The following is a 12,335-nucleotide window of genomic DNA, read 5'->3' as shown; positions in this document are numbered from 1 at the left end:
AGTGCAACTATTACAGATTTTTGTACTGACATAAAACAGTAAAAATATAATCCAATGGCAACAACATGATGGAGCAATAATAAACTACGTAGCTAGTTAAGAGCTGTGACATTCGCGGGTTGTACATACTTTGTGTTCTAGAAAGCAGAGGTTTTTTCTAAAGACCAGTACATTTCTTCATCTTATTTATTGCAAAGCTTTGCTGAAAGTTAAGTAACAAATTTACTAAGGTCATTGTCAACCTAGAAAGTTTTTTTTTCCCCTTAATTAGCACAAATTGGAATATCAAGTGCTAGTAACAGGTCAATAGCCTGGCCACAGTCACCAGTAACAGTTTGAGCACTCGGACTAAGGTGATTCTTTTCTGGATCCTCAACTCAGATAAAAAAATACCTTTTTCTGACATGAAGCTGAAGGAAATTTGTGTAAAAACTCAGTGAAAAATCTTACAGAAAGGGAAGGTGATTTTATCATAAAGAAATCTCTAAGCAAGTTGATATTTCACAGTCTCGTATTCACAAGCACAAAGCTGTAGCAACAGGAGGGGCAGAGGATGTTCTCTGTTGAGCCCTCACTGCATCCTCTGGGTTTCTCTGTGTTGGCAATAATAAACAGACTCTTGGCCATATATTTTATATCCTTGGGAGTGGTCTTTTGCTATTATCTTCCTGTTGGGCTAAGAGGAAAAGAGATGTGGTGGGTGATACCCTGCAATCTCCCTGCCACCTTCCTGTTGTTATGCTATAGGATCGTTCATTGATAGGTTGTTTCTGTTGTAATTTTATCAGAAGGGGCTTAACAGAAACAACCCATTTCTCAAACTGATCACCTGGAGAGAGTGTCCTTTGTTATCAATACACAACATGGTGTCTGCCCTTTCTCCTGGTGCTTTCACATGCACAGACGCACATTTGTTCTTATACTTCATTCATGGCAATTAAAAAGTTTCTTTTGCAAGGCTCTAGAAGGTCTCCTGTTCTAAAATATCGTTGCTTATGAGGGGGGAAAAGGAAGTTGGACATGAGACATCTTCAAGGCCCTGCCAAAATTATTTGACAAAGATGCCCTTATAGCGGTCAAGAGAGTCTATATAAACCCCTAAACCTTTCCATATTTAAGATATAGATATCTGGGGGCTTTTTGAGCATTGCCTTTAAACTATCCCAAGGAATGGAGCGTGCTTGCTATGCCTGTGTCCACCTTTCCGGAGCCGTCCTGAGCTCATCTGTACATTAAACATAGGTCTCTTCTATTGTTCTCAATACCTCAACGTACAAACCAGTGCCGTTAGATCTGATGAATAATGCCAAAAAAAGAGAACCATTCCCTGTTTGGAGGTTTGCACTGGCTCTTCCAGCTGGATACAGCTACTCTCGGAGACATCTGCACTACCACCGTGCTCGATTTAGTGGGGCCCTTCCCTCTGCCAACACACAAACCAAACACTCTCCAACTGCCTTTTTTTCCCCCCCAACATTTCCTTCCACCTCCTAGGACCAGTTAGTACAGGTAGAGTCACTTAAATCTCCATCTGCTAGTCTTTTCCTTTTGGAGAAACAATTTACTTCCTCCAAAGCAGGTCAGGTCACCAGCAACTAACCTCCTGCTTGCTGTTTGAGACTGACTTACCTGTATCCTTCAGACACATCTTTCTTTCCACGAGAAAAATGTAGATCTGTGCTTACCTGCTTTCACAATAGTTGAGGAGATTTCAGAGGGAATTCCAGAGAACTGTGGACTATATAGCTTAGAATAAACTTATCCAGAAGTGCTCTGTGCAATCACAAGGACAGAAGCAGGGAAGTCCCGGGGACATCTTCCTGCTCTTACGTCATGAAAATAAAGGGGAGATTCAAGGGATTCGGATGGTATTTTGCACTAGTTTACCCACCAGTAACTCATGTCTTCTGAGGTGGAAAGGTCCCGTATTCATCAAAATTCTACTACTCCCTCAATGGGCTGGGGAAACTCAGAAGAAAGAAGAAAATGACAGAAGAGCCTGGAAAGGAGGAAGGCTTCTTTCTTAGAAGAGAGGGAGGAAAGTAGAGCTGAGCAAGGAAAGGATAGTACTGAAGTAACAGATGGAAGCTACAGCTAAACTCGAGGCAGACAGAGGCAAATAGAAAGTTCTCTGAGCAGATCAACAGTTTTGGAAAATAAAAGTGTATTTATATTTATTACAGAAGAACAAGATATGAAAGTCCTTTTCTGCCCTCTTCTGAGCTCATGTTTCATCTATTTCTTTTTTCACAAGGTTCTGGCTCAGCTCAGCTTTCTGCCAACTTTTGCCAAGGTCTTTGTAAGTCTCCTTCTCTGGAGCTGGGAGGTAAAACACCGACTGTATGACGTAAGAAAGTGTTTGAAGGTTTCTGAGAAAGCAAGTAGAGACCTCAGATTTTAAAATCTGGAGAGTTCTTTGTTCTGGCTCCTTTTATTTTTTCACTTGCAATGCTACTTGTGCTGATTAAATAGGAAAATCCCTTATATCGTGAATGAGTTATTTTCTTTGTTCTTTCCTTTGCCCTCTGGGTGGCCACGCTTTGTTATTAACATGTTTCCTGGTTCTCCCTTTGACTGTTGGACTGAGAACCTCTTTTAAGCAGAACCATCTGAGACAGTAACCTTTTACAGGTTTAAAGGAAAATAGTATGTTACAGTCCTATTGTTTAACAAGGAAGGAAAATTAAGAGTTAGACTAAGACCAGAATCAGTGATGAAAAACACAGATAATGTGAAAAAACACAGATAATTTCTGTGGTTGGTTAGAGTGCTGGTTTAGACAAACTATTTTTTAAACATTTTAATGAATTTGTATCCTCAGAAAGCTCTCATTCCAGGAATGCTGAGTTGAAGCCTCCTGTTGTAAGCTTTTTGCCTGTGACACAGCACGTTTCAAAGCAAGATGAATCAGCATGGGCTATCAGAAGGGAGGGAATAATTGCCCTTTAAACATTGGGCAATGCATGGTTAAAACATCACTGGAGATTCCGCTTTGCTAGAGCTCCCGCAGCCAAGGAGCCCATCTGCAGAAAATCCAGCTCCCTCAAGAGACCCCTCCAGCCTGGTGGTGGGTCCACACCTGTCTCTAGGCAGAATTTTTACGAGAATTTTCGTAAAATTCTCGAGGCAGAATTTTCTCCAGCAGGGCAAGGCAGGACTGTAAAAAATGCCCTGTTCTCTCCATCAAGCTATTTGAATACCTTGCCTTTCAGTAACCACGGTCCTCCTGCAAGAAGATCCTCATAAAGTTGTTCCATTGCACTATTCCCAAATCTCTGTGGATGCAGTATCTGTGCTTTCTTAATAGCTAGAATAGGTTTGCTGCACACCAAGATGTCTGTTTGATGCCCAAACCGAAAAATGGCACTCTCAAGTTATTTTTTTATGAATGACTCACAAATGCATTATCACGTTCACTTCTGATCTCTCCCACTAGAGGGTACTCTGCCATTATGAAAAGAAGTACTTGGCATAAAGGTTGCACAACAAAACAAACTGTTAGAAAAGCCTATGTAACTGCATTGAAGACAAACTTGTAACATAGCTCATCCTCTAATGTAGTGATACAGACAGCTTTAAAGGAAGCTGTCCATTTTGGACCACTTAAAATATAACTTTTCACGAAATACCTACCCTGAGATATTCCACAGGTCTTGCTATGTTTGCAGCAAAGGTTCTCCTGACAGATTACTTGTGAAATATCAAAAGGGAGCACAAAATAACTCGATCATATTACCGAAGGCTTCTGTATACATATACTCACATCTCACAGCCTTGCTAAAAAAATGGAAGCAAAGTGAATAGTTCAGCTGGAGCAAAAACACCCAAAGGCATCAACAGTAGACTCACAGAATAACTGCAGCTGCAGGGGACCTCGGGAGGTGGTCCAGTCCAAGACCCCCATGCAGAGCAGGTCCAGGCATATCAGGCTGCTCCAGGCCTTGTCCAGGCAACCTTTGACTCTCCGCAAGGATGGAGATTCCTCAGCGCCTCAGGACGCCTGCTCCAGAATCTGACCTCCCTTGTGTTGATAAAAAAAACCCTTTCCCATGTGCCAGCTTGTGCCCCTTTCCTCTTGTCCTGCTGCTGTGCACCTCTGAGGGGAGGCTGATGCTGATGTCTCTGCATCCCTCACCTGCCTCCCTGTGGCCTCACATGCACACACACTTCCCTCAATCTCAGGCAAGAGCATCCACCACTTGTAAGCTTTCTCGCTGCAGCCTGCCTCAGTGGACGTGGGGACTGAAGACATTCCTTCAGCTGGAGGAAGCTGCAAGGAGCAACCTCAGACAAGGCAGGTGTGCTCTGAAAGCCCAGTGAGCCCCAGGGAAACATAGGGCTCAGGGAACCACCCTGTGGAGCTTCAATGGACATGCCATTTTAGGTGTTCGTACCTTGCAACATGTATACGCGGGTTGCTGTTGGAAAGGGCGGGTGGTCCCGGCGGGAGAGGGGAGGAGCGAGGGGCCGCAGGCTCCAGCACCTCCTGCTGCAGTGGCTAGGGATTTCTCTCTGGTAAGAGAGAGGAGGCGTGAAGGGAGGCTGTGCCTGAGGATTGCTTGCTTGGCACCCTGCTGGGCACTGGCCCTGGGGCTCCTAAGGGAGAGGACTTGTCTCCCTCTCTGACTCAGTGCAGAGAGGGCAAGTACAAGATAACCATGTGAGGGTATTCCAGCTGCACCTGATAGTGGGCTGAGACTCTGCTACACCTGGGTGCCTACAAGCAGCAAGGAAACAAGTTGCTGGAGACAAAACTGGGGAGCTAAGAAGTTTATTTCAACTGAGTCGCCTGAATAGGACTGAAACTCCATGTGTGTCTTGTTCTTCTCCCACACAAAGAAGGGCAATGCAGCCTTAGCCTACTTCTCTAAACTCAACACATTCCTGTAAATACACCTTCCCTCCAAATGTCTGGTCACTCAGAAATGATTTCTGCGATGCGACTGTGGAGCGCTGCTTGTACTGCGGGAGACTGTTCAGCTGCAAGTCTTTCATCCCGAGAGATGCCTCAGTTTTCTCCGGTCCTCAGTCAAAATATAACCTATCACTGTTCTCTCAGGAGCCAAATGATGGCACTTATGCCACTCAGACACATCATTGCCATTACCTTTCAGACTCCCCCTTTGGCTGAAAACAAAGGCCTGCAGTTTTTGTTCTCTTTCAACTTCTCTTCACACTTGGTAGCTTTTTGTAAAGTGATCCTGGTGCCCGATTCTGGAATAAAAGAATCAACATCATGGTGTAACCATGACACAGCTCAGTATAATCTACCGGAGAGAAACGATGAAAAAACAGATGGGCACCTCCTCACAACACAGAACTAGCAAGAGCTTGAAAGGAGAACAGCAAGTCTGAAAAGTCAAAGGAAACTGGGTAGCTACTAGCTGTGCTCACTGACTAATTTTGTCTGTGGATGCCCCTTGCCCACCAGTACATGTTTGTGCCTGTGCGACCAGCAGGGCAGGATAGACACTTCTGGGAAAACGTCCTTGTGGGATGGTTTCTGGTTACAGAGCCCAAGCTCCACAGTGCTTCATCACCTTCTGCTTTCTCTCCCGTCCACCCCCCTGGGCCCTTCCAACACCTTTTCCCCTCCTTTCCAGATGGCTGTTGGCTCAGCTTTCCCCTTCAACCTCCAGGACCCGACCAGCAATGCTAAAGTTGAGGTCGGGCACCTATGTGCCAGCCAGCTGTAATCTATCTGGTGGGGCTATCTGTCCATGGTGGGTGCAGGGCTTCCAAGCCAGACTCCCAGGTGGGACCTGCTGCTTCTCCACCACTAGTACCCCACCCGACAGTGGCAACTCCCCCCAGTAAGATGGGCCTTCACGAGCTGTAGCTGCAGCTTGGCTTGCAGCAGGGAAACAGCTCTCAGATGGCCCCCAGGGAAGCAGCACATCTCTGGGAGTCACTCTCTGCACGATGGTGTCAAAAGGAGGTGAGTATGAAGTCTGCTTTCCTCTCTCATCTCTGCCACCTAGGTCCTCTCCTACCATTGCCCATGCTCAAACCCAGAATATCAGCAATGCTGAATCTTACAGGCAGCATAAAAAGTCGGATACATTCCCGAGAAGTGCTGCCAAGGCTTTGGACAGGCCTGAATAGTTGCTGGAAATCCCAAGCATTTGCATAGTGCTTAATCCCAGTGAAGTAATGCTGGTCCTTTGGGGTATGCAGGGTAAGGGCCTATTTGCCTGGGTCTGGGTGTAAGCCTTGCTTCTCTGCAGTTGTGCCAGGTGCTCTGCAACTCTGCAGTCTGAAACAACATTAATGAGTCACACGACACTTGGAAATCGCCTGGCATTTAGAGGGAGTCTTACTGTTTTAAGACTGCTGTTACTAACTGGATAGATGTCCAGTCCAGGCATGCACAAGACAGCAACAGAAAGGTAAACTGCAGCATGGACACAGACAAGTCATATCACTGACAAGAAAATGGAAGTTCCCCTTACTTTGCTCTTCTTCTGTGGATTAGTTTTGTGATGTAAAGCATCAAGCTCATGAAGAACACAGCTGCTAACACTGCCACGATGATTGTACTCTTTGGGACACCTACAAAGAGAACCCAGTAGAGTCACAGGAAACATGGAGGGATGTCAACAAGTTCCTCATGTCCTTTGCCAGAGGCTGGCACTGAGGAGAAGCATTAGTCAGTGAGAGCTCATTTCATTCTTTGAGGACAAGAAAAGAACAGTTTAAGAATGTATTGCTGTGGTAGGTAAAGAGCACATTTACTTTTGAAGGAAATACCAACAGTTTCTCACACTTCTTGGTACAGGGGAAGCAAAGGCCAACATTCCTACTCCTGGTTTGCATGCTTTTCCATTCCTGTAACAGCAAGTTTTATCAGGAGGGAAGTCTCCCATCCTTCCTAAAAGATAAGGTACTGCAAGCTCTTCTACACGTGATGTTCCTCCCCAGCAGGCCCCAGCCAGGGGCCTGCTCTGCTAGTACCTTCTGGCTGCAGATACTGCTGGAGAGCTGATCACATCAGCTACACATCCATGTGTATGCATTTATGTATATATATGCACCCACACACATATGTATGCCCACACACACTGCACAGCTGCGCACATGCCTAGGGATGGAGCCTCCTGGATGTTTTCAAACCATGAAACTTCCATCCAACATAAGGTGCGAATGCACAGAAAAACATTTAACAAGACCTACATGAGACAAGCTGCATTCCCACAATTGCACACTCCAGTGGCTATCCTGATGGCAGCCAGATGATGGGTAATTGCGTGGACCACGCTTCCTTTCCTCTCCATGAGGCTAGCTGTTGATATAGCTTTCCTAAGCACTTCCCACCACATGCTGCACTGCTCCATGCAAAGTGGCCTACCTTCACTTTCTTTTTCTGGGTGAATTGCCTTCATTTTCCTTCCCTGAGGATGGTCCAGGAGGCAAGCCAAGCCCTGGAGCTGGTGGGCAGGGAAGGTGTGTCTGCTTGCCACCGTAACCGTTCCATTTGCATTTTGAACGTGGTGAACTTTGGAGGTCTCATCCAGGTCTTCACCACCCAGCCAGGTGATCTGGGGGGGAGGCTTTCCTGTTGCTGAGCAGACTGCAGTGAGGAGGCCCTCAGTATCCAGATGTGGATTATACTCTACTATTAGCTCAGAAACCGCTGAAAGGAGGAAAAAAAAGCATGCTTTTTACACTCTTTGGTGAAGTAATGGTCAAAGCTGGACAGGTCAGCTCTGTTTGGGGTTTCTAGCTAAAAGCATTCCCTGGCTTCTTTACCTTTACTACCTTTGAGGAAAGGTGTGGCAGTTCTGGAGAATGTGTACTGAAGAGATGCTGCTGAGTGGCAAGCATCCATGCTGTAGAGGGGTAATGCTTTACACACCTTACGACTCCACCACACCCATGCCCTATGCCAGAAAGTAAGAACGTGGTAGTGGAAAACTTACTTTGGACGTTGAGGCATATATCTTTGCTGAGAGAGCCATGAGGGAATACATTGAAGATGCATCTGTAGTAGGACTCATCCTCTAATGTAAGATTTTGCATTGTGATCACTGAGGCTTTCAGGCCTGCTCTAGTGAGCCTTGCCTTCTTTTGAAATGACCCCATCAGTGTCAGTCCATGGTTTTGGCTGTAAGAGGCGATATTCTCGAACAAAGACCCATTTCTCTTCTGCCAGGTGACTTGCAGAACATCCATCGTGAGTGTGAAGTTGCAATACAGGTCTGCCTCTCCACCAAGGGCTGCTACAACGATGTTTTCAGACTTCACTGCTTCCTCCAAACCTAGGAGCAAACCAAACCTCAAAATCAGCGAGAGAAAACGCAGTTCACTCAGGAAAGGCCAGAGCGCCTCGAAGCACCTGGTCATGTGTTCCTATCTGGCAGAGCTCTGGAGTGAGAAACTCCATCACGAGATTGTGCTGAATGCTTGGGTATCCCAAGACACCTACATCTTGTGGGTGACTGATGGCATGAGCCCAGGCTGTACATTTCCTAACCACGAAGTAGTGCTGTGGTGAGCAAGAGCATGGCACAGGAACAGCTGATCACACTGACAGCAGTACCAGTGAAAGACTGCAACACTGGCCCTGTGATGCATTTAGGTTTCCTCATTTGCCCAGGGAGTGGACAGACTTTGTAGAAAGCACAGCAAAGCCAAGCCATGGGCTCATTTGCCTGCTCCCTGTATGTGATCCCCTGGGCAGCCCCACTAGGGAAATACATGTGAAACCACCTGGCACCACAGTCAGGAGGTGGGATGGGGCAAAGGGCACTCTTCCTCAGCCCCTCGGAGGCCTGGTACTTTCCTGTCCTGGCCTCACAGCCAAGCACCTTCTCCCAGAGAGGACTCCAGCGCCAGCATCCTGCAGGGTGGCCTCCTTGCAGCTAAAGGGGTCCACAGGGACCATCTGGGCCTCACTGCTGTCCACTGGAGACCCTACAGCACATTCACAGGTGCTCAACAGCAAGTCCACACTGGTGCATGGGGCAGGAAAACCATCCCAACATGTTTGTTTCCTTCTCTTCTTGGTGGCTTAGAGCACACAGCCTCGAGTTTGTAACCCACCAGTCTGCTTCGTGAGCCAGCCCTCCCCTCCTCACCAAAAATCTGCAAAGAAAGCAGATGTTGGAGGTACTTTGGGAAGGAATAGAGGGTTTCAATCAAGGGAGGAGGATTACAATCAAAGTAGCATGGATTCAAAGCTCTGCAGCTTAAAGCAGGGGGACAGTTGGGTGGGAAGGCTCAGCCACTGGCAGAAGAGGTGGCTTGTTTTCCCAACCAGAGTCATAAGAAACTGTTCTCTTGGTGTGCACCAGGTGTCTCAGCTCCGAGAAGCTAGCTGTCTGTCCAAGCCCTCTCCCAGCTGCAGCAGCCAAATCTATTTCTTTTCACTCTGGGCAGCACCAGGGCCACCGCAAGGTGTTCAAAGAGGGGCACAGAGCTGGCAGGAGACCTCCGCAGAGGCCCACCCTATAAATGAGGGAATAGGCTCTTTCCAATCCTAATGTCAGTAATGGTTTCCCACTCACAGAGCTGTGAGGAGAGTTAGGAAAGGTACTTTGCTGGCCATCACTCTTGCAACTCACATTTGCTCAAGAGAGCTCAGAGGTGTCCCCTACAGGCCTGACACACAGTTATCAACTGGATTTGAAGCATGCAGCAAAGTGGCTCTTGTCCCTCAGAGCATCTCTATTCCTCTGAGGAATAGAGGAGGGAGAGCAGCCCAGAGCACCCAGCAGCTGAGAGAGATTGCAAACAACAGCAGTGATATTCCCCCTCCCACCCATCTCAATAGAAATATACATTGCCCACACATACAAACTGGAAAGGTGAACCCACGCAGTGCCAAGTGCTAAGTGACCTTTTCAAAGAAAGGTGATATATGGGCTGAGAACAGGACTCGAGTGCAAAGAAGAACTCAGACCTCTGTCCCATCTCTGACCTGCATTTCCTTGATTTTGCTGCTGACTAATTTCAAGAATACTAGCTGTTGTTTCAGTTGTCAGTCAATAGTTTTGTATCCAGACAGCATCTGAGTCTCCCTGCTGAGAAATCCTGGCCTCACTCCAGAGAGAACCTTCTGCAGGCAAAGGGATGTTCCCACTCACCTGTCCCTGGCTTCTCCAGAAGCTGGCAGCCCCTGCAGAGCAGCAGCAGGCAGATTTCAGCACAGCAGATCCAGAGGAAAACCATCGTGGGACAGAGCAATTCCCCCGAGAAAATTGCTCCCTTTCCCCGCATCTCACAGAGGACAAGCTACCTGTCCAGCCAGAAACCTGGTGACTTTGTGCCTTTTTTTCAAATACTGCTGAGACCAATCAGCAGAGACAGGCTGGTCACGCAGGTGCTTCCCATCATTTGTTATTTCCCTCTCTAGGTGCTTGCCGGAGCCCAGTCAATCATTAATGGAGGCTTGCTCACAGTGAACTGGCTATAAGTTAGTGATGTGCTCTTGCCAGGCTGGCAGCATCCACATACCTGACTTGACTTCCAAATCATCATGGCATGGTCTCTCAGTGTGGCTTTGCCCCCACCACCAACTGCATGGTTCTTGTCGTTTCCTAGAAGGAGAAATAAACAACACTCCCCCCTCAAAAAGGACAGGAAAGCTTGATGTTCCTCACGGACTTGTTAAACCCACCTTGATGAGCTTCGCTGTGTGTTCAATTATGCGAGTTCATACCTTGCAGCATGTGAACATGGATTGCTGTTGAAAAACGCAGGTGGTACTGGTGGGGGTTGGAAGGAGCGAGGGGCCATCTGAAAAAACAGGTTATGAAAGAGAGGAGTCTGTTTAGAGGGCCGTTTTGAATGACTCCCCCCTGCCCCCAACGTGTGTTTGTATCCAGTGTAACTCCGGCCTGAGAAAGCCAGTGATATGACACTGACCCTCAGTGATGCTCAGGGGCAACCAGACACCTGACCCGGTGCACGTGTAAAACCATCCAACACAGTCCCTAGCCACATGGTAACCCAGTGGTGCGATTAAGCACCATGTGAAGTTTCTGATCGTATTTACAAAAGGAAAACGCCTACACTCTGTATAGTTTTTGGCTTATTCTGTAAGAAAAGAAGGCTATCTTATTGGAAAAGATCTTAATGCAAAGCAAATATTATACATTTTCTGCCTGTGCTCTTCTCTGTTATTTCTGAATTTGACTCTTCCCTCCATCTGAAGGAGAATTATAGCTGACCCACACCATAATCATGAGCTGGTGTGGAGCTTAGCTTGGTAAATACTTTCACAGTGAAGCTCCTAGAGCTCAGTAGCTCAGTGAAAATCCATCAACAAAGTCTTTGTGACCACAAAGAGATTAAATAAAAAGCCAGATTGGAGAGTCACCTTCTCTCATTGAGGGCTACCCTTGGGAAGCTAAAACTGTATTTTAGATTTCTTACATGTTTTCCCCCACAAACCTTGTAGATTGATTTGTGAAAAAGAGATGGACTCCTGAACATCCTTCCCAGCATCCCTCTTTGGGGAATAAGCTCCATCCCGCCTGCCCCAGGGCAGCAACCTTAGAGCACCAACTTGCACTGCTAGCTTACAGCAGGGAAGTGAAACCCGTGTGCAACACGGTGTCACAGTCTTTCCACGCAGCCCCTCCGTGTTTTTCATTTTCCCTCCCCTGCTCTGGCTCATTCTGTCCCCTCATAGCCCTCTGCCACCTGGTCCCATCTCCGCTTTTCGTAGACTTCCGCTCCCAGTGTGCGCCAGCCCTGGGTGGGGGGGTGCCTTACCCCGGGGGAGCAGCCAGCTGGGAGCATTGGAGACTCACCTCCCCGTGACTTGGGTGAGCCGGCAGGGCCAGCCAGGAGATGCTTGCCAGCAAAGCCTGTGGCACGTAGCCAAGAAAACTGTGGCAATTCACTTAGTGTTCCCTACCCCTTTTTCGGGGTCAAAATTGCCCAAGCGGATGGACTGCTCAGCCAAAAGTGGTAGAAATCAGCCTAAAAAAAGCTGTGCAAAACTTCCAGAGCAGGTTTATTATCTAAAGATTTTTTTCCCCTTATTTCCTGTTGGTAACGTTTTTATTACAGTTAGGAAGGTAATGGGGATTTGACACTTTACATCAGAAACCAGCCAGGGGAAACATTCAGTGCAATACCCAACACAACTTCCCTCCCACGACATTAGCTATGCACTTTGCCAAACCCTCTTCTTCCTTGATTATATTAATAGTAGCCAGTTTCAAATCACACACCAGCCAGCATAAAAAAGAGAGCAAGAAGAGACTGCCTGTCATTAATTAACTCCACAGACGCCACAAAATAGCGCACTTACCCGTGCACTTTTAAGGACTATGCTTTCCAAGTGCCCCTCAAATTCCTCCTCCCAGCCTCTTTGCACATCTTCC

The 12,335-nt window shown here is 47.1% G+C and overlaps 1 protein-coding gene across 4 annotated transcripts in view; it reads right to left on the bottom strand.

Annotated features, from left to right (window-relative positions):
- Nucleotides 1-4,745: 4,745 nt before the first annotated feature.
- The window catches only part of CD200 (CD200 molecule), a 28,238-nt gene continuing 20,648 nt past the window's right edge, over nucleotides 4,746-12,335 (bottom strand). For 3 of the 4 annotated variants that reach the window (XM_068908788.1, XM_068908796.1, XM_068908812.1), the window contains exons 5-10: nucleotides 10,661-10,737; nucleotides 10,456-10,538; nucleotides 7,920-8,258; nucleotides 7,349-7,633; nucleotides 6,453-6,552; nucleotides 4,746-5,214 (exon numbers count right to left, since the gene is read on the bottom strand). In XM_068908788.1, coding sequence (XP_068764889.1) covers nucleotides 5,172-5,214; nucleotides 6,453-6,552; nucleotides 7,349-7,633; nucleotides 7,920-8,258; nucleotides 10,456-10,538; nucleotides 10,661-10,737 — 927 coding nt within the window. In that variant the 3' untranslated portion in view covers nucleotides 4,746-5,171. The remainder of the gene's footprint in view (nucleotides 5,215-6,452; nucleotides 6,553-7,348; nucleotides 7,634-7,919; nucleotides 8,259-10,455; nucleotides 10,539-10,660; nucleotides 10,738-12,335) is intronic. The other variant, XM_068908805.1, reaches the window with a different exon arrangement.

The sequence above is a fragment of the Struthio camelus genome, chromosome 1 (assembly GCF_040807025.1).
Source record: "Struthio camelus isolate bStrCam1 chromosome 1, bStrCam1.hap1, whole genome shotgun sequence".
NCBI lineage: Eukaryota > Metazoa > Chordata > Aves > Struthioniformes > Struthionidae > Struthio > Struthio camelus.
This window is presented reverse-complemented; position numbering and strand designations above follow the sequence as displayed.